The following is an 18,765-nucleotide window of genomic DNA, read 5'->3' on the forward strand; positions in this document are numbered from 1 at the left end:
CACCAGCTATTTCTGGCAGCAGGAACTTTTTTCAAACTTCCAGCAATAATCTTCGTATCTGTAACATCCCTAGGCTGCTTAGAATAATTGAAAGAGACAATGATAGTTAAGGGGAGGTGTTGGCCCAGTGGTATTATCACTGGACTGTTAATTCAGGAAACTCAGCTAATGCTGTGGGGACCTGGATTCAAATCCCCCCCCATGGCAAACCAAATATAAATGGAATTAAGAGTCTAATGGTGACTATGAAACCATTGCTGATTGTTCAAAAAAACCCATCTTTAGGGAAGGAAACTGCTATCCTTACCTGGTCTGGCCTACAAGCGGCTCCAGACCCACAGCAATGTAGTTGACTCTTAACTGCCCTCTGTGCAATTAGGGATGGGTAATAATTGCTGGCCTAGCCCGCACTGCCCTCTTCCCATAAAGAAAGAAAATTACAACATCTGTAAAAGTCCTAAAGTCAAAACTGTGGTGTTTGGGCCATAACATCATATTCAGTTTGACAAGTTAAAAAAAAATCTAACTAAAATTTAACTAAACAGGTAGGAGGAGATAAATGGCAGAAATTAAAGCTCCCCTCATATGCAGGCTGTGTGATGGGGTAACAGGGCCTGAGGTGGGAGTCCATCATTAGCCCAACTCCCCATGATCAAGTTTGGGCTGAAACAGGTCGAGAACAGTCTTCTCACTGAGTGGCCAACTGAACCTTTGCGTAGCCACTGATAGCCACTTAGTGGCCTCATCCCATCAGTGGTGGCATTCAGTCACAGTGATGGATAGGCACAATGTAGACACACCTCCACTTGAACCCTGGTACAAATGTCCGCAGCCTAACAGTGAAGGATTTACTTCTTCCAGCAGAGGAATGCATCGATGGAAAGGGAGGGACTGGCAGGAAGCCAGCAACCCTCTCTTCCTGAAATTCACCACTACCCTTGGGAGGTCTCCATGACTGGCCCTGGCAATCCTACTCAAATCACTTTTGTCTGGTTCCAGCAATGATCCTCATCCTCGAGTCTCTTGCAGTGCCACCAGTGATCATCTTACCCGGTGGCACTGCCTGTCTCTGATTAGCTGGCATAGGTTGGTCATTCATTCTACACTAGAAGGAGTTGGGAGAAAACATTGCTCTTTTAGAGCTGGAAAACCACGGTGCACCTAGAACATGGGCATCCTGCCTAATATACATATTTTGTCATGCCAAGTTTTGTTCATAACAATATAATCAAGGAATTATTGAGGAAGGTCCTTGGCCTGTTTTGTTCCAACCATCATCACTGGAATCATGCAGAGGTTTGGGGCACTGCCTAACCTCTATCCCGAGATATGTGGAAGTTTTTAATCAACAGTGTTGATTCTAACACCTTTCATTAATAACCCCAAAAAATGACTGCTATCTTTAAAATAAATCAATGGCTGTGTCTGAAAAGCTAATGAGGGGTAGCACTAGTTTTTCTAATATTTATTATGTCATGACCCGGTACATTCTGAACTTCTTTAACTTTAAACTAACTTTAATGTTTTAAAACATAACCACAAGAAGAATGCACAAACATGGTCTAGGACCATCTAACTTCTTTTATGATTGAAGCACTCCCCTTTCTCTGGAGGAAAGTAAATGACCATCCAGAATGATGCTGATCCAATGCCTTTTCTTGAAAAGCAATCAATAGCGAAAATTTCAAATTGAATCGGTCTTTCGCCTACAAAAACCTGGGCTATGTAAAACCCTCCAGGCATGAATGCCACCACAGAGGATGAATAATCTACCAAACTATCAATTTTAGTTAGGGAAAAGGACTTTGAATTTGTGGATGTGACCACGAGAAGACCATGCTTTCCATATGCTTTTAAAATACATCAGGAAACTGCTTTATGGTAAGAATTGTATAGTGTCCATTAGAAAAACAACTGAATCAGCTGCAATTCAACTGATCATCCAAAGTGAGAAATTGCAAAACCTAAAACGTGGAAGAAGTAATATTCCCAACTTCAAGTTCACGTGGGATTCAACTACATGGTAATTTGAGTACAAATGACCTTACATATTAAAGAGAATCCTCAGCAGTTCAAGACATTAGCTCCAGTCAAAGCAGCAACTCTGCTAAGAAACTACAGGCCTTCCACAAAGGAGAGACTAAGACAACAGTAGATTTGTAATCATATTGTTTATCCTCATCAGTATTTAATCTTTGTGCAAGTGACAATGTGTATAAGTCAAGTAAGTAAGACATTACATATTTAAACCTTCGAGGCAAGTGTGGGGAAATAAATAACTTTCCTAATTTTAAAAATGACATAAAGCTTGCTGCTGGGATTATTTGAGTTAGGCAATCACTCTGAAAGATAAGAAAACACATGTGCCTCAGACACAAAACATAATGATCATGAACAGCAATAAAGTGCATAAAGTTCTGTCCATGACAGATCATCTATAACATTTCTAAAGCATTTCTTAAAATATGTATGACATAGTTTCTCTATAATACTTCAATATAACAAGCATACCTCAATTTTTGTATCATTGCTATTGTCCTCAGCAGGTTGAATGTCAAAGATCTTAGTTGGATCTGCAAAGTCCTGTTCTGGACTAGCTCTGTTCGTATCCACTGATTTGGGTGGCTCCTGTCGCTTCAATCGGTGATTATAGGTTTTGAGACCGGTCAAGATATCTGAAGACAACCTCTGGCTAAACGTGTAGAACACTCCTAGAATAAAAACAGACAAACAGATGTGAGGTAACATGACATATTCTATTAATCAAGAGAACACAAACAGAAATTTCAAATCTGGAACTAACCATTGAGCATAAATGCATAAAAAGCAGCTGAACACAAGATTAGGGACCTTGTCAACTAACGTATCTTTTAGGCAGAATGTCAGAAACTGGAAGAGAAAATGAGATTCAATTGTGATAAAAGAACGGGACATTGAATATCCTCTTGAGGAGGTGTACATTTGGTGGAAAATTCAATGACGATGCTTACGAAAGAGTTATAAAAGATTTGCACTTTGCAAGCACATTGTATAACTACTGAATGGGGCAAGGTGATTTATAAGCAATGAAGTACATTTTGATTAAATTTATTGTTTTAATGATGCAAATGTAACAATCACCATAAAACTACCATCAATTTTCATTTAAAAAGTATATTAACTTCATTAACATCCTTTCGCGAAGAAAATTTGCTATCCTTACTTGGTCTGGCCTACACATGACTCTAGAGCCATGATAACGTGATCGACTCTTAACAAGCCATTCAGTTTGTAATTATGTTTGGGCAACAAACACAGGCCTTATTAGTGATGGGCACATCTCATGAAAGAAACACATTTCTTATTTCTTTTCTTGGAATTGATCAGTTTTGCTGAATCTCATAAAATTCTTTTGCACTTTTCAGAAAATGTATCTGCTGGATTTGATATTTATGAGACTGTCCCAATATTGGACATGATAATGATCTGCTGCGTCTTTTGCACTTCCAGAGAGAATTTTGTACGAACTTGGCACTAACACAATTTCAGTAGCATGTTGTCTGTTGCTACAAGGACATGATTTTTTTTCCGTAAATATTTGACTCCCCTTAAAGCAGAGGTGCTGGCCTAGTGGTATTATCACTGGACTGCTAACCTAGGGACCCACGTTCAAGCCCTGCCACAGCAGATGGTAAAATCTGAATTCAGTAAAATATCTGGAATTAAGAATCTAATAATGACCATGAATCCATCTGGATCACTAATGCCCTTTCAGGAAGAAAACTGCCATCCTTACCTGGTCTGGTCTACATGTGACTCCAAACCCACAGCAATGTGGTTGACTCTGGAAATTAGTGATGGGCAATAAATACCTAGCTAGCAATGCCCTCATACTCTAAATGAATAAAAAAACACAGACACATTTTTGTAAAGAATCCTGTCCATATGGAGCTGGCAAAAATGCTTTGAGAGAAACCATTTCCTTATTTTGTGGTCTTTACAGCTGTAGATGAATAAAACATGGCTGAAGTGACTGAAACACTGGTGTTATTAGCACACATGCTAGCTTTTAACTATCTATATCCACTGCTATAGATTTAAGCATAGCTTAGGATTGTTTACAGGATTCTTGTTGGCCAACATCAACATGCTGCCATAAAACAGTGAAAATCATGTCCCCTACATTTGGATAAATTCAAAAGGATATCATTGAGGTGTCTTCCATTTCTATACCACCACAAAATGACATATCAACATTCACTGAAGGCGATTCTTTTACTCCTATTCATGAAGGTCCAAGTCAATCAATCTTCCAACTTCAAATTGACATCTGATAAACCTTGGACAATTACATCCCATAACAAGCACCAACTCACACCAATAGATCTAGATTACATGGCTGCTAAAGTCAATAGATGTGAAGCTGGAAAAGCACAGCAGGTCAAACAGCATCCGAACAGCAGAAAAATCAATGTTTCGGGCTGAAACCCTTTCTCAGGACTGGGGTTAGGAAGGGAACCCAGAAGTAAATAGAGGGAGAGGGATGGGGCTGGGGGGAGGGTAGGTGGGATGGTGATAGGTGGATGCAGGAAGGAGTTATTGTGATTGGTCAGTGGGAAGGATGGAGCGGATAGATAAGTAGGAAGATGGACAGGTTGGATCAGGTCAGAGAGGTGAGGAAGAGGGGAAAGGCTTCCAAGGCAAAATATTCGGTGTTGTTCCTCCAGTTTACATTTGGCCTCACTTTGACAGTGGAGGGGGCCAAGGATGGACATGTCACCAGGGGAGTGGGAGGGAGAACTAAAATGGATGGCAACCAGAAGGTCGGGTTGGTTGGTGCGTACAGAGCACAGATGCTCTGCCAACTGGCCCCTGAGTTTGCGTTTGGTCTCCCTGATATAGAGGAGATCACATCAGGAACAATGGATATAATAGATCAGGTTGGATAAAGTGCAGGTAAATCCCTGCTGGATTTGGAAGGATTGTTTGGGGCCTTGGACGGAGGTGGGAAGGGAGGTGTTGGGGCAAGTGCTGCACCTCTTGCAGTTGCAGGGAAAGGTATCGGACGTGGTGGAGAGGTTGGTGGGAAGTGTAGAGCTTTCAAGGGAGTCACAGAGTGAATGGAACCTGCAGGAATTGGACAGAGCTGGGGAGGGAAATATCTTTTTGGTGGTGAGGTCTGATTGTAGGTGGTAGAAATGTCAGAGGATGAAGCGATGATTGAATGGCAAAGCACACTCGATGGGCCAAATGCCCTAATTTGTGTTCCTATGTCTTATGGTCTAACATAATCAAGACTGCTGCCACCCACATTATTCTCTCTTCCACCCTCTTCCGTCGAGCAGAAGGTATAAAAGTTTGAATACACGTATGAATAGATTCAAGAACAGCTTCTTTTCCACTGTTATCAGACTTTTGAATAGACCTCTCAAATGTTAATGTTGAGACCTCTCTCTGCACCTTTTCTGTGGCTGTAACACTACATTCTGCAATCTGTTCTGCTAGCCTGATGCATTTTGTATGGTATGATCTGCCTGTATAGTATGCAAAACAATATTTTTCACTATATCGCATTACATGTAACAACAATAAATCAATCAATACAAGAAATTGAATATTAAATATTGATACAATAATGATAAAGCTGATCCAATGACTGAAGACTGTCAATAATAATACACTTCTGGAGAGTGAGGGAAATTGGTGTGACTTGGCACAAATCATAAAAAGTTCCATCTGATCCAATGTACATTACACATCCTGAAATGATGCTGCCAGAGGGCATACCCTTCTCACAAACACAAACAATGCATATTTCCACTGACACTTTCTACACATTCATCATTTTCACAAGACACTTTCATTAAACATGCAGGAAATTATACCACCTGCTGAATCAGATATCAATATGCAATCAACTGGACACTAAAATCACAGCAAAAGAATTCTGAAGGCTAGTGTCTCATCAAAAAAACAGTCTTTTTTAAGGAAATTGGAGAGTGCCAGCAATAATTGTGCTTTGCACTGGCTCTCTTGGATAATGTTAAAAATCTGAGAATCAAATTTCCTGCTGTCTTAAACAAGATATCACATATCAGAACATCACTGCTGTGCAATGCTCAGTTTAAGTTATTATAGTCCAGCAGGCCAGGAATATATTCATCTCTAAAAAGTTTAAAATTCAATACGGTCACCAGACCGAGTGCAAATTTTGTGATGGATGAGTTGTTATTTGTTCTTTCAAATCAGATGTTTAAAGTCATATTTCTTTAGAACAGATTAAAATATCTCTTCACCTTCTTTTACAAAGGCAACTGTTGCTGCATTTCTGTACTTGCACCTTGACCTCTTCTATTACAGCATAAACACCATGAAATGTTACCACTGAGAGTCACATTGTTCTGACCTGCTGATTAAACGTGCTCCACAGGGTTACTTGCAGAACTTGCAGTTTCTTCCGCAAACTCATGTCGTTGCCAAGTTCTTCTGAGTTGTTTCTAAAACCTGTCTATGGGGGGGTCTTACAACATGTTTTTTTTTCCTCAAAGGGATGATTATTTTTGTAACATGTCCTGCTTTGACCTTTTCCCAAGTTTACTTTCATATTCGCATCATGGCACGCAATCAGCGTTAGTCACAAGCAAAACTGAATACAAGGCTTGTGCGTCATGACAGTTATAAACAAATTAGCATTTTTTCTGTGAAAATGATATTATCAAGAAGCATAAAACTAACTGATCAATGCAAACAATATGTCAAATTCACCAGAAAAGAAATGAATGATACAAATAACTTTTCCTATAATGTAGCACATTTCAACTTGTAGTATCGATTATCTAGTTCAAACCCTCCCTCCAAAGTTTCTTTCAATACCTTCAGTGTACAGAATCAATACATGTTAGTGGAAGCAAATCAGCATCATGCCATTGTGCACATTATTCTGTGTTGCTTCTACTTGAGAATAACAGCGTCCAGTTATCAGGAAGCTAAGAATTTCAAACGTCAAATGTTGTCTGACTTTCCCATAGCTGTTGCAATGATGTGAATATTCTTTTCAGCTACTTATAGAAACAATTACAGGAATAATTCTACGCTTAACAAAACAGTACAATATCCAACGTTAAGAAATGTGTGACAAGAAGTGAGAATGGATTATACTTATCCCAACCACTGTGTGAGGCAACCACACATGGAATTTAATGGTTGCCGCAATGGGCTGTCCACCCACTGGAGAGTCAATGGAAACACCACAGTGCCAATTGCCTGCAGCTCTGTTGGTATTAAGTCCCAATCAGGTAGTCACCGACTGGGCTTCCGGGTCTTGCAAGGAGACTTTTTGCCTCTGACCCATTCAGTTTCTGGCAGTGTCCAATATTCTCCAATCTTTGCAGCATTGCCAGTGTTGGTCCCAGGAGGAGGATCTTCGCTGGATTCTCTGGTGGGTCTTTTCTTTGGGCACAGGCTACTCAGGCAGTATGAACAACTTCCATCCACTAGGCTGGAGGCATGCCTGTCAGATTCACCTGGCAACTCACCTGAAGCTGCTTGAATGAACCGGCCTCAAGTATGGAGAAGCAAGTTGCAGTGATGAGGGTTTCTGATATGTTATTATCACAATTTGGAAACATGGGTTCCAAAGTGGATAGAAGCAGGTATAGCTTTAATTTCTAATACTTCTCTATTGTGCTGGTTGTGAAAGGAAAGATGTCATTTCATTTTTGAATTCTGTGAGTGGCACCACAGTGTCTGGAAATGTGTTTACATGCAGCTAAATGAGGCTTCCAAGAAGCCCCTGAGAGGAATAGTTCAGTGCTATAGGTCAACGAGGGTAGAAGCGGGTAACAAAGCCTCACAACAAGGTAACATATGGCTCAGGGAGGCAGAAACAGAAACCAATGCCTTTAGAAAGATAGAACCATCCAGAAGGTCAATGAGTGTGCACATTTCTGTCAGATCAAAACAAGTCACTCAGGGAGATAAAGGACCTCTGTGTAGCTACTTGGTTGATAATTCCTTCCTAACACAGAACTTGTTGGAATATAAAATACACTGACTCACAGAATTTTTGTGGCATTGTTTAAGATCTGACTATTACAATGTACGAACAACAATAATCAGTTCTGTCATTTCTGAGTGATCCTGAAGTACAGTTGTAAACCATGATCATTAATTCTTTTAGTGTTGTAATTGCAGTGGGCTAGGTCAGTCAAGGTTGAATACATCATGGCGTTTTGACATATGTAACTTATTTGATTGGTTAGTACGTAACGTCATGTACATGGCAATCTCCATTTAATTATAAAATAACTAAACAAAGAACTGTGGATGGTGGAAATCTGAAACCAAAACAGAAATTGCTGGAGAAACTCAACAGGTCTGGCAGCATCTGTGTTGAGAAAACATTTTGTGTCCAATGTGTTCTGAATGTCTGTTTTTGCTACATTAGGTTCACTGTCAATTCTTCCATTATTATTTTCCAGCCCCTGTATCCTCTTCTGCATATCAGTCTAGCATTATTAGTTACAAGGCATGTTTTTGGACTTACCTGGGAGACGTTCCCACATCCACATTATTCTCTGGATCTTTGTGACTTCTTCATGTACCCTGTATTCTGTTGAGGTATTCCCAGTGAGAATACTGAACCCATTTAGTCCCTCCATACTCTTGGGTTGCCTACTCATCTTTCCACTACTCTACTGCAATATATAGAGTATTACTTGCTATGCCCATACTGTCAAGCAGAAACCTTCACTACACTTGTGGCTCTGCTTAATGATCCATTGAAATCTTCCTTTGATAAATTCACTATGCAAAGTCTGACCTGAATAAATGAATCACTTAGAAGCTGCTGAATGCTACATCAATTCCTCATTGCTGACTTCAAATGAAAATTTGCTAATATCATCAATTCTCAATAATGTTCAGTAATTTATTTCTAAAGGAACAGGATCTTCAGATCAGCACAAACCTAGATAATAGTCCATTAATGCTTTCTGCCATCATCAAATAACTGTTTACTTATGGCCACTGTTCTACTAAATTTTAGTAGTGACAGGAAAATACAGTTGATAGGAATGTTCATGGAGCTCAGTTTGGGTTATGACCTTAAATAGCTGCCCTCATCTGTCAGCATGTATGTATCAGCATCACTCAGTTGATAAGCATTCTACAACCTAAATTAGAACATTGAAAATTGGAGCTGCATGCCAGGAAATAATGCGGATAATTTTGGACTTAAAAATTGTTAGACAGGCATAATGGGCAGCTGATCTGGTATAACCTATTTTTAGTGAAAAACATCCTTAAATGTGACATAAAACTGAAGCTGTAATTGGATGAACAAAGCATCTCAGCACAAATTGAAAAGGGGTAAATTAATTTTCCCCTGTCTCAACCAACATCTTTACCAAAAGCTATTTCCTTCATCTCATTGTTAATTATGGGACCTTGCCAAGAATAAACTCACCTTAGCCAACAAAACAGCAATTCATATGCTTCTAAGTAATTCATTCTTTGTGATACTTGATTGAAGCAAGGAGCCACTGAAGCCAAATAGTGTTGCCAGTGATCACACAGTTTGGTGAAATACTAAATACCATCAATTCTACACGCTGTAATTAAATGTGAAAGCTGACAATCCCATGCAGTACCAGGTGCTGCACAGTCAGAAGAGCTGTCTTTCAGTCTGGATAGTAAATTGAGATCCCAATTGAAGCCCTGCACCAGTACGTGTGCACAAGCAGGACAAGTGCAGCAAACTTTGTTTTTACTGGCACCTTATGATAGGCACTCGATAAGCCGGCAAACATTATATACCTGAAATACTGAAAGTTTACTGTATTATTGCGATCTCCGCAATGTACGAGTCAGCAATTAAGAATGTGAGTGAGAAGGGTCTCTGCCACTAAGTTTTAGTTTAGATATTTTAAGTGATTTATGCCATAAGTAAAGTATATCCCTGCATTACATTCCTATTATTTAGTGTGCGTTTTTACACTGATTATGCGGACATCTTGATCAACCAGAATATTTCATCAACATCGATCCCACAGGTGCCAGTTAATAAAACGTTTGGTGTAACAGTGAAGCTTTTTAGATTAAAGAATTGTTATTGAGATATACAGAAGCCAAAAAAAAGGTGTAATAACAGCCAAGAATTAAAAACTAGATTAATTTTTTTTGTATATGATCACTACCTGATACTTTAGTGGAGTGAATGTTACCAGCAGTAAATTATGTATAAAAGACAAAATACAGATTGGAAAGGAAAATTGGGACTGAGATTTAGATAGAGAGAAAGAGAGAGGCAGATAGAAAAAGTCAAAGAAAAAGACATTGTTTTAAATCCCCAACATTAACTTCTGAAGGAACAAAACACTATGCCCATAAAATTAAGTTTTCAGAGCCAGGGAGGTTTCTAAGGTGTAATTATCACTTAACGTGCTATAAAAATTCACTTATGCCTGAATGATTAAACCTCATTGTTTTCTGCTGCAGTTAGTGGATTAACAGCAGAACTTCACACCTTTACATGGATTCCAATGCTTAATCCATCAGCAAGGTGCTGGTGAGATGCACCTTGTGGAGCAATAGGATATAACAGACCACAACTTCTAGATTTCCTTAGGATCTTCATGCATTGGAAGCAGTTCAGCAGCTTACTGGACTAATACCTGGAATAAGTGGATTATCTTCTGAGGAAAGTTTAGACAGGACAGGCCTGTAGCCCCTACAAGAGTTTGAGGTGAACTAATTGAAAGATGTAAGATCCTGAGGGGGCTTAGCCGGATTGATGTGGAAAGGATGATTTACATTGTCGGAGAATTTAGAATAAGGGGTTATAATTTCAAAATCAGGATGTTGGCACATTTAATACAAAGGTAAAACTTTTTCTCTCAGACGGTCAAGTGTCTATGTAGTTCTCTTCCTCAAAATTCAGAATCTTTAAACATTTATGAGGAAAAGGTAGATAGATTCTTGATAAACAAGACAATAAAAGATTATCTAGGGTGTGAAGGAATGTAGAAGTTGAAAACAGAGCAGACATGATCCTATTGCAGAGCAGGCCCGAAGGACCAAATGGCCTACTCTTGTTCCTTGTTCAGAAATCACTTGACACCATGTTACAGTCCATCAGATTTTTTTGAAAATTCAAGCTTTCGGAGACTTATTCCTTCTTCAGGTGTTAGTGAGAGAGGTAGTATCGGGCACAGAATTTATAAGTAAAAGGTCAAAGGGTCACACCACTGATGAGGATGTACTAAACAAACCTAAGATGCTGTTAAGTCTTTAATCAGTTAGAAGGTTTTAACTGATTAATATGTATGTGTAAATCCTTGAATTCCTTTGAAGCCACTGTCTTGAGATAACTAAAGGTTTTATCTGTGTAAAGAAGAGGTGACATTGAAGAAGGAGTAAGACTGCGAAAGCTTCTGTTTTTTCAAATAAACCTGTTGGACTATAACCTGGTGTCATGTGATTTCTGACATTGTCCACACCAGTCCAAAACCGGCACCTCCACATCATTGTTCCTTGTTTACATGTTCATGATGCTAACAGGGACAGGGTAGTCAGGGATAGATTGTGTTTCCTGTTGCCGTGGCTAGGAGATCTGAAGATTGTATGTGCCTCCCCAGGGTCAGGATTAAAAAAAATCCTTTTGACTGGAGGTGATGCTGGAGTGGGAGGGGAAAGATCCAGTTGTTGTGACTCGTTAAGGAACTAACAACGCCAGTACAACAAGGAATGATGTTTGGTGAGCACATTTGAAGACTTCAGGTTCAAATTAAAATATGGTACAAAATGAAAATAAAAATATTCATTGTTTTTGATCTCATCACAACTACATGGACATGGCTACCAACCAAAATTAGGATCTAAATATTCCACAGTACAAAATATTTTTAAAGACAGACAGAATTGCAAAGGATCTAAGGTAGCCCTGTAGTAAAGGGTGACATAAGAACATTTGTGAGGAAATATACTCGCTTTGAAGGTCATGAAGTGAACTCAGTGTGGGTTGAGATTAGGAACAGAAGGAATTGAAAATATTAGTGAGGATTGTTTCTACATCTCCTAAGCATAGTTACACTGTTGGATAAACATTAATCAAGAAATTATTGGAGCATTTAAAAAGGCGACACAATAATCGTGGGAGAGTTTAATTTTCAGATAGACTGGACCAATTAAAGTGATGAGGGTGGGCTAGAAAATGAATTTATAGGAGGTTTTGTGACAGTTCCTGGAGCCATTCATTATGAAAGAAACAGTAGATAAAGCCATTTTAGATTAAATATTGTACAATGAGGCAGTGTTAATTAACAATTTCATAGTAAAACATCCATGACCTTATGTAATTGAAACCTATGTTCAATTTGAAAACAACATAATGCAATGCTTAAACTTAAACAAAGACAATTGCATAGGGGAATACTGGTTAAGAATGATTGGGCAAATAGACTAAAAAGCACGGCATAATTAAACAGTGGAAAAGATTTAATGAAATAATTCAAAATATTCAACATAAATAGATTCCACTGAAAACAAAAACTCACCCGGAAAGATCCATCCATGACTTATACAGCATCTTAAGGATTATATCAGACCAAAAGAGGAGACTTTGAAAGGTTGCAAGAGAATATGAGAAAATATGAGAATTGAGAGCATTTTAGAAACTAGCAAAAGATCAAAACATTGATAAAAAGAGAAAAAATAGATTGGGCACAAAGTCAGTAGAAATATAAAAAACAAGGTCGTAAAAGGTTTTGCAAATATATAAAAAAGGAGGATAGCAGCTCAAGTAAATGTTAGTGGCTTAGAAGCAGAGACCGGAAAAAAATATTACGAGGAATGAAGAAATGGCAGAGTCATCAAACAAATATTACCATCACAGCGCAAGAGACAGGTTTCATACCAGAAACAGAGGCTAGACAAAAATGATTAAAAATAGTGGGCAAGTTGTGTAAATTAATATGAGCAGAGAAAAAGCACTGGAGAAACTGGAGGGACCAAAATCAGGCAAATCCCAACCTAATGGCCTATATCTTAGGATTCTAAAAGGGAAAGTTTCACTGATAGACGGGTTGGCTGTTATTTTCTAAAAGTCCTTACATTCTTGAATTGGTCAAGGAGATTAAAAGTTAGTAAATGTGATTATTCAAGAAAGGAAGAGAAAAAAAGGAAGCATTGACCAGTTATTCTTATATTAATTGTCAGGAAAGTGCTGCAATTTATTTTTAAGGAAATCTCAATAACGCATTTAGAAAATCATAGCACTATCAAAAAAAGTCAACATGGCTTTACAAAAAAGGAAATCCTGTTATAACAAATTTATTCATGTTTTTTGAGGATGTAACTCATCAGATAGATAAAAGGAAATAAGTTGAAGGAGTATACCTGGATTTCCAAAAAAACACATGTAATAAGGTGCTACACAGAAGGTCAATAGATAAGATAATGGCTCATATTGATGATTGGTCAACTGGCAAGAAGCAAGGGGCAGGGTAAAAGAGACATTTTCAGGATTGCAAGCTGTGGCTAGTGAAATGCTGCATGGATTGGTAGAGAGGTCTCAGCTAGTTACAACCTATGTTATTGACTTAGACAAAAGTAACATATATAAGTTGTGAAGAGGACACTGAGAAACTGCAAAGTGATGTGAACAGGTTGACTGAGTGACCAACAAGGTGGCAACTTAAGTATAATGAGGGGAAGTATGAGATTATTCAGTTTGGTTGTAAGAGTAAGAAAGCAGAATTTTTTTTAAAGGGCATGGAACTTATTTAGAATGCAGGTACAGCAATCTATTTGGAAGGCAAATGGAGGATTGGCATTCATTGCAATGAAATTGGAGTACAGGAATAAGAAGATATTTCAACAATTGTACAAATATGTAAACAAATGCTAATAACCTTTAATCCAATTCCTGATTTTATATTAATCCAGCTGTTCTTAAAAAGCTCATCAACACAAAATTCAGTTCTCTGCAAGGCACTTGTCACAGTATACTACCCTGTGAAGAGGCTGTCATAGAGTCATAGAGATGTACAGCACGGAAACAGACCCTTCGGTCCAACCCGTCCATGCTGACCAGATATCCCAGATAAGTCTAGTCCCATTTGCCAGCATATGGCCCATATCCCTCCAAACCCTTCCTATTCAGATACCCATCAAGATACCTTTTAAATATTGAAATTGTACCAGCCTCCACCACTTCCTCTGGCAGTTCATTCTATACACGTGCCACCCTCTGCATGGAAAAGTTACCCCTTAGCCCTCTAGTTTTGGACTCCCCCACCTGGGGAAAAGACCCTGTCTTTTTACCCTATGCATGCTCCTTATGATTTTATAAGGTCACCCCTCAGCCTCCAGGGAAAATAGCCCCAGCCTATTCAGCTTCTCCCTGTAGCTGAAACCCTCCAGCCCTGGCAACATCCTTGTAAATCTTTTCTGAACCTTTTCAAGTTTCACAACATCCTGGTTTATAGATTTTCCAGTCATAGACCTTACAGTGTAGAAACAGGCCATTTGGCCCAAAATGTCCACACTAACCCTCCAAAGAGCATCCCACACAGACCCATTCTCCTGTAACCCCACATTTCACTGTCAACGCACCTAACCTACACATTCCTGGACATTATGGCAATTTAGCATGGCCAATCCACCCAACTTGCACATCTTTGGACTGTGGGAAGAAATTGGAACATCCACCAGAAACTGATGCAGGCATAGGGAGAATGTACAAACTCCACATAGACAGTTTCCCAAGGATGGAATCGAACCCAGGTTCCTGGTGCTGTGAGGTAGCAGTGCTAATCACTGTGCCACCATACCATCCTAGTCATTTTTGCAATTCTTTCTAAACTTAACAATTATAAGTTTCAGTTTCACAGTTAATTGTGCTTCAGAGCAATTTTTCAAATGAAACATTAAAATGGGGCTCCATGTGCTTATTCAGGTGTACATAAAACACCCACAGTGATGTTTGAGAAAAAGCAGAGAATTCTTCCTGGTCAGAGATAGTAGGAACTGCAGATGCTGGAGAATCCGAGACAACAAGGTGCAGGGCTGGATGAACACAGCAGGCCAAGCAGCATCATAGGAGCAGAGAGGCTGACGTTTCGGGCCTAGAACCTTCCTGGTATCTTGGCCAATCATTTTCCACTAACCAGCTACAAAAATGCACACACGGTTCATTCATTTCTAGTGTTTGTGATCATGTATGCAAAATGCATTTAACTAAAATATGGTGGCAATTACTTTCCAAAATAATTGACTCTGAAGTGCCCTGTGAACATTATCTTAAAGTGACATTTTTTTTTAATGCTTCATGAAACTTAGATAGTAACTGCGTTCAATAAGCATTTCTCTAATGAACTGTATTGCGCACTTAGTATAATCTTCTAAAGATAACAATCTTCCAGACAGAATACATGACAGCACAGTAATGAAACATTTCATTTTCATTAAGTCCTCTATTAGTCTCCTTGATCAAGTAGCTCTAATGGCACAACTTTGCTTAATATTAGTATTGTCCCTTTCAGCCTGGAAATGTGACCTGCAAAGGAGATGGATTGTTCCACTTTAGCATCAGCTTTAATAATTCTCCATACAATTCACTTTTATACCTGAAATAAATGTCTGTGATATGATATGACAGTTTATGCAAAACTGTCTTAAAACGTTTGAGATGCTTCTGAAACTGTCATGGTGTACCTGCAAAAAATTGTGTTCCACTGTTCAATCTAATTTAGTTATGTCATGCAATGTTATGTTACAACTCCTCAAGAAACCGCTATGAGAAAACAATAACACTGCCTGCAGTGTACCGTTCATTATGTGTAATCACAGATTTGGTTTTACAGACTGATAAGTTCTGATTATAGTCGGGTGTTAGGTTATAGAATCCGTTCCATAGAAAGTGATTATTTGTCATTTAGTGTCAATTGGCAATCTTGAATTGCAGCTGAGAGAGAGCTTGTTTCTTTTTACTTGTTTACTGGACATGGGTGACAGTAGCAAGTCCCAGGCTGAGTGAAGCTTCAAAAACAAAAACAGCAAATGCTGGAAAATCTCAGCAGGTCTGGCAGCATCCATAGAGAGAAAGCAGAGTTAATGTTTTAGCTCCAGTGACCCTTCTGCAGGACCTAAAGCTTCAGCAATATTCAAGAACCTTGCCACCATCCAAAGGAAAAATCAGATCACTCTATTTAGGCACTTCATCATTACATGAAGCATTCATTCCCCCACCACCGACACTCGGTTTACCATCAATAAGATGCCGCACAACAAACAGGAACCAGTCTCCTTTGAAAGCACCTTCCAAACCCTACCACCTAAAAGGATCAGAATCCCATACCTGGTCTCTGTCTTGGTACATCAAAAAACCCAAAGAAATGCAGATGCTGGAAATCAGATACAAGATCAGAAATTGCTGGAAAAAGTTAGCAGGTCTGGCAGCAACCGTGGAGAGAGGAAACAAGAGTTAACATTTTGGGTTCAGTGACCCTTCTTCAGAAGTGATAGTGGCTTGGAAAAGGTTGGTAATAACGTTAGAGGCATAGAATTAAGGGGGGAAACAGTAAATGATGAGTGGTGATGGAGCCCAAAGAGAGAGATAAAGAGTGGGGCAGACAAAAGAAGGTTAAATGTCAGCTTGGGAAAATGAACAGCTGATAGTGGGGGGCATTAGTGGCTGGCATTGGGCTGTTTCTGGTTGCAGCCCATGTTATGACAAAGCCTGGTGTGTGGGGGTTGGGGTAACAAGATGGCAGAAGGTGATCAAGCCCTAAAATTATTGAACTCGATATTGAGTTCAGAAGGTTGCAGGGTTCCCAAGTGGAAGATGAGGTGTTTTTCTTCAGCTAGCATGGAGTTTTGCTAGAGCACTGTAGCAAGCTTAAGACAGAGATCTTGGCCAGAGGACAGGATGGTGTGTTGAAGTGGCAAGCATCTGGAAGCTCAGGGTCATTTTTGCAGACAGAACATAGGAGTTCTGCGAAGTGGTTGTCTAGTCTGTGCTGCGTGTCCCCGGTGGAGAAATGACCACATTGTGAGCAGCGAATACAGTAGATGAAATTGAGTGAAGTATAAGTAAAGCGCTGCTTCACCTGGAAGGTATGTTTGGATCCTTGGATACTGAGGAGGGAGGAGGTAAATGAGCAGGTGTTGCACCTTCTGCGATTGCTGCGGAAGGTGCCGTGGGGCTGTGGGGTGTTGTTGGGAGTGAAGGAAGTGCGGACCATGGTGTCCTGGTGGGAAAGGTCCCTGCAGAAGGCTGACAAGGGAGGGGAGGGGAATATGTGTCTGATGGTAGCACCCTGCTGGAGGTGGCAGAAATGGCAGCTAATGATCCTTTGGTTGTAGATGCCATTGGGATGGTATGTGAGGACAAAAGGGATCTGTTGTGAAAGGGAAGAGAGAGAGTGAGGTCCAAAGTATGGGAGATGGGCTGAACACAGCTAAGGACCTTGTCAACCACGGTGCTGGGGAATCCTTGGTTGAGTAAGAAGACGGACATTTCACAGACTCCTTGTCGAAGCTGACATCATCAGAACAGATGTGACACAGACAGGGGAACTGGGAGAATGGAATAGAGTCTTTACAGGAAGCAGGGTGTGAGCATGTATAGTCCAGGTAACTGTGGGAGTCGGTGGGTTTACAGTTCATATTGGTGGCCAACCTATCCCCAGAAATGGAATCAGAAATGTCTAGAAAGAGAAGGGAGGAGTGAGAGATGGATCATTTGAAGATGAGAGGGAGTGGAAATTGATGAACTTTTCCAATTCCAGATGAGAGAGGGAAGCAGCATCAATGATATCATCGATGCACTGGAGAAAGAATTGTGGGTGGGAGCCAGAGCAGTACTGGAATAAAGAATGTTCCATGTACCCCTTAAAGAGACAGGCATAACTGGGGCCCATGTGCGTACCAATGGCCACCTCTCTGACATGAAGAAAGTGAGAAGAGTTAAAGGAGAAATTGTTTAAGGTGAGGACAAGCTCGGCCAGGTGGAGGAGGGTGATGATGGGACGGGATTTTACAGGCTTTTTCTTCAGGAAGAACTGGACAGCCCCGAGGCCAGCCTGATGGAGGACGGACGTGTAAAGGGGTTGCACGTCTATGGTAAAAAGGAGGCGGCTGGAGCCTGCGAACTGGAAATTCTGAAACTGATGTATAGTGTCAAAAGAATTGTGGATATAAGTGGGAAGGGGCTTGACAAGGGGAGGAAAAGTCCAGTCTGTTTTCTGTCTATCTGGATTACCTATCGTTTACTGTTTTTCCCTCCCCAACACCTCCTCTAGCATATATACCAACACTTTCCAAGCTACAATCAGTTCTGAAGAAGGGTCACTGGACCCGAAATGTTAACTCTATTGCCTCTCCACAGATGTTGCCAGACCTGCTGAGTTTCTCCAGCTATTTTACTTTCAGACCTTCAGCATTTCAGTTCTTTGTGTTTTTCTCTGAGTCACCTGGTTCTAGAATCCCCAGGCAAGGGCAACATCTTTCTTGTATCTATCCTATCGAGCTCTGTAAGGATTTTTCATGCTGAAATGAAATCATCTCTCATTAGATTTGAAGACTTGAAGTGATTTAAGCTAGTGACCCCTTCTTGTCCACTGAAGTTCCACACTCAGGCAACTGTCTGTGTGGAGTTTGTACATTCTCCCTGTGCCTGCATATGTTTCCTCCCACAGTCTAAGGATGTGCAGATTAGGTGGCTTAGCCATGCTAGGTTGCCCATAGTGTCCAGGGAAGTGTAGGTTTGGTGGATTAGCCTTGGAA

General features: G+C 39.9%; 1 protein-coding gene across 2 annotated transcripts in view; it reads right to left on the reverse strand.

Annotated features, from left to right (window-relative positions):
- The window catches only part of plxdc2b (plexin domain containing 2b), a 343,331-nt gene that overhangs the window by 211,295 nt on the left and 113,271 nt on the right, over positions 1-18,765 (reverse strand). For both annotated transcript variants that reach the window (XM_048613860.1, XM_048613862.1), the window contains exon 2: positions 2,512-2,711. In XM_048613860.1, the coding sequence (XP_048469817.1) occupies positions 2,512-2,711 (200 nt within the window). The remainder of the gene's footprint in view (positions 1-2,511; positions 2,712-18,765) is intronic.

Source organism: Rhincodon typus, chromosome 2 (assembly GCF_021869965.1).
Source record: "Rhincodon typus isolate 14 chromosome 2, sRhiTyp1.1, whole genome shotgun sequence".
Classification (NCBI taxonomy): Eukaryota; Metazoa; Chordata; class Chondrichthyes; order Orectolobiformes; family Rhincodontidae; genus Rhincodon; species Rhincodon typus.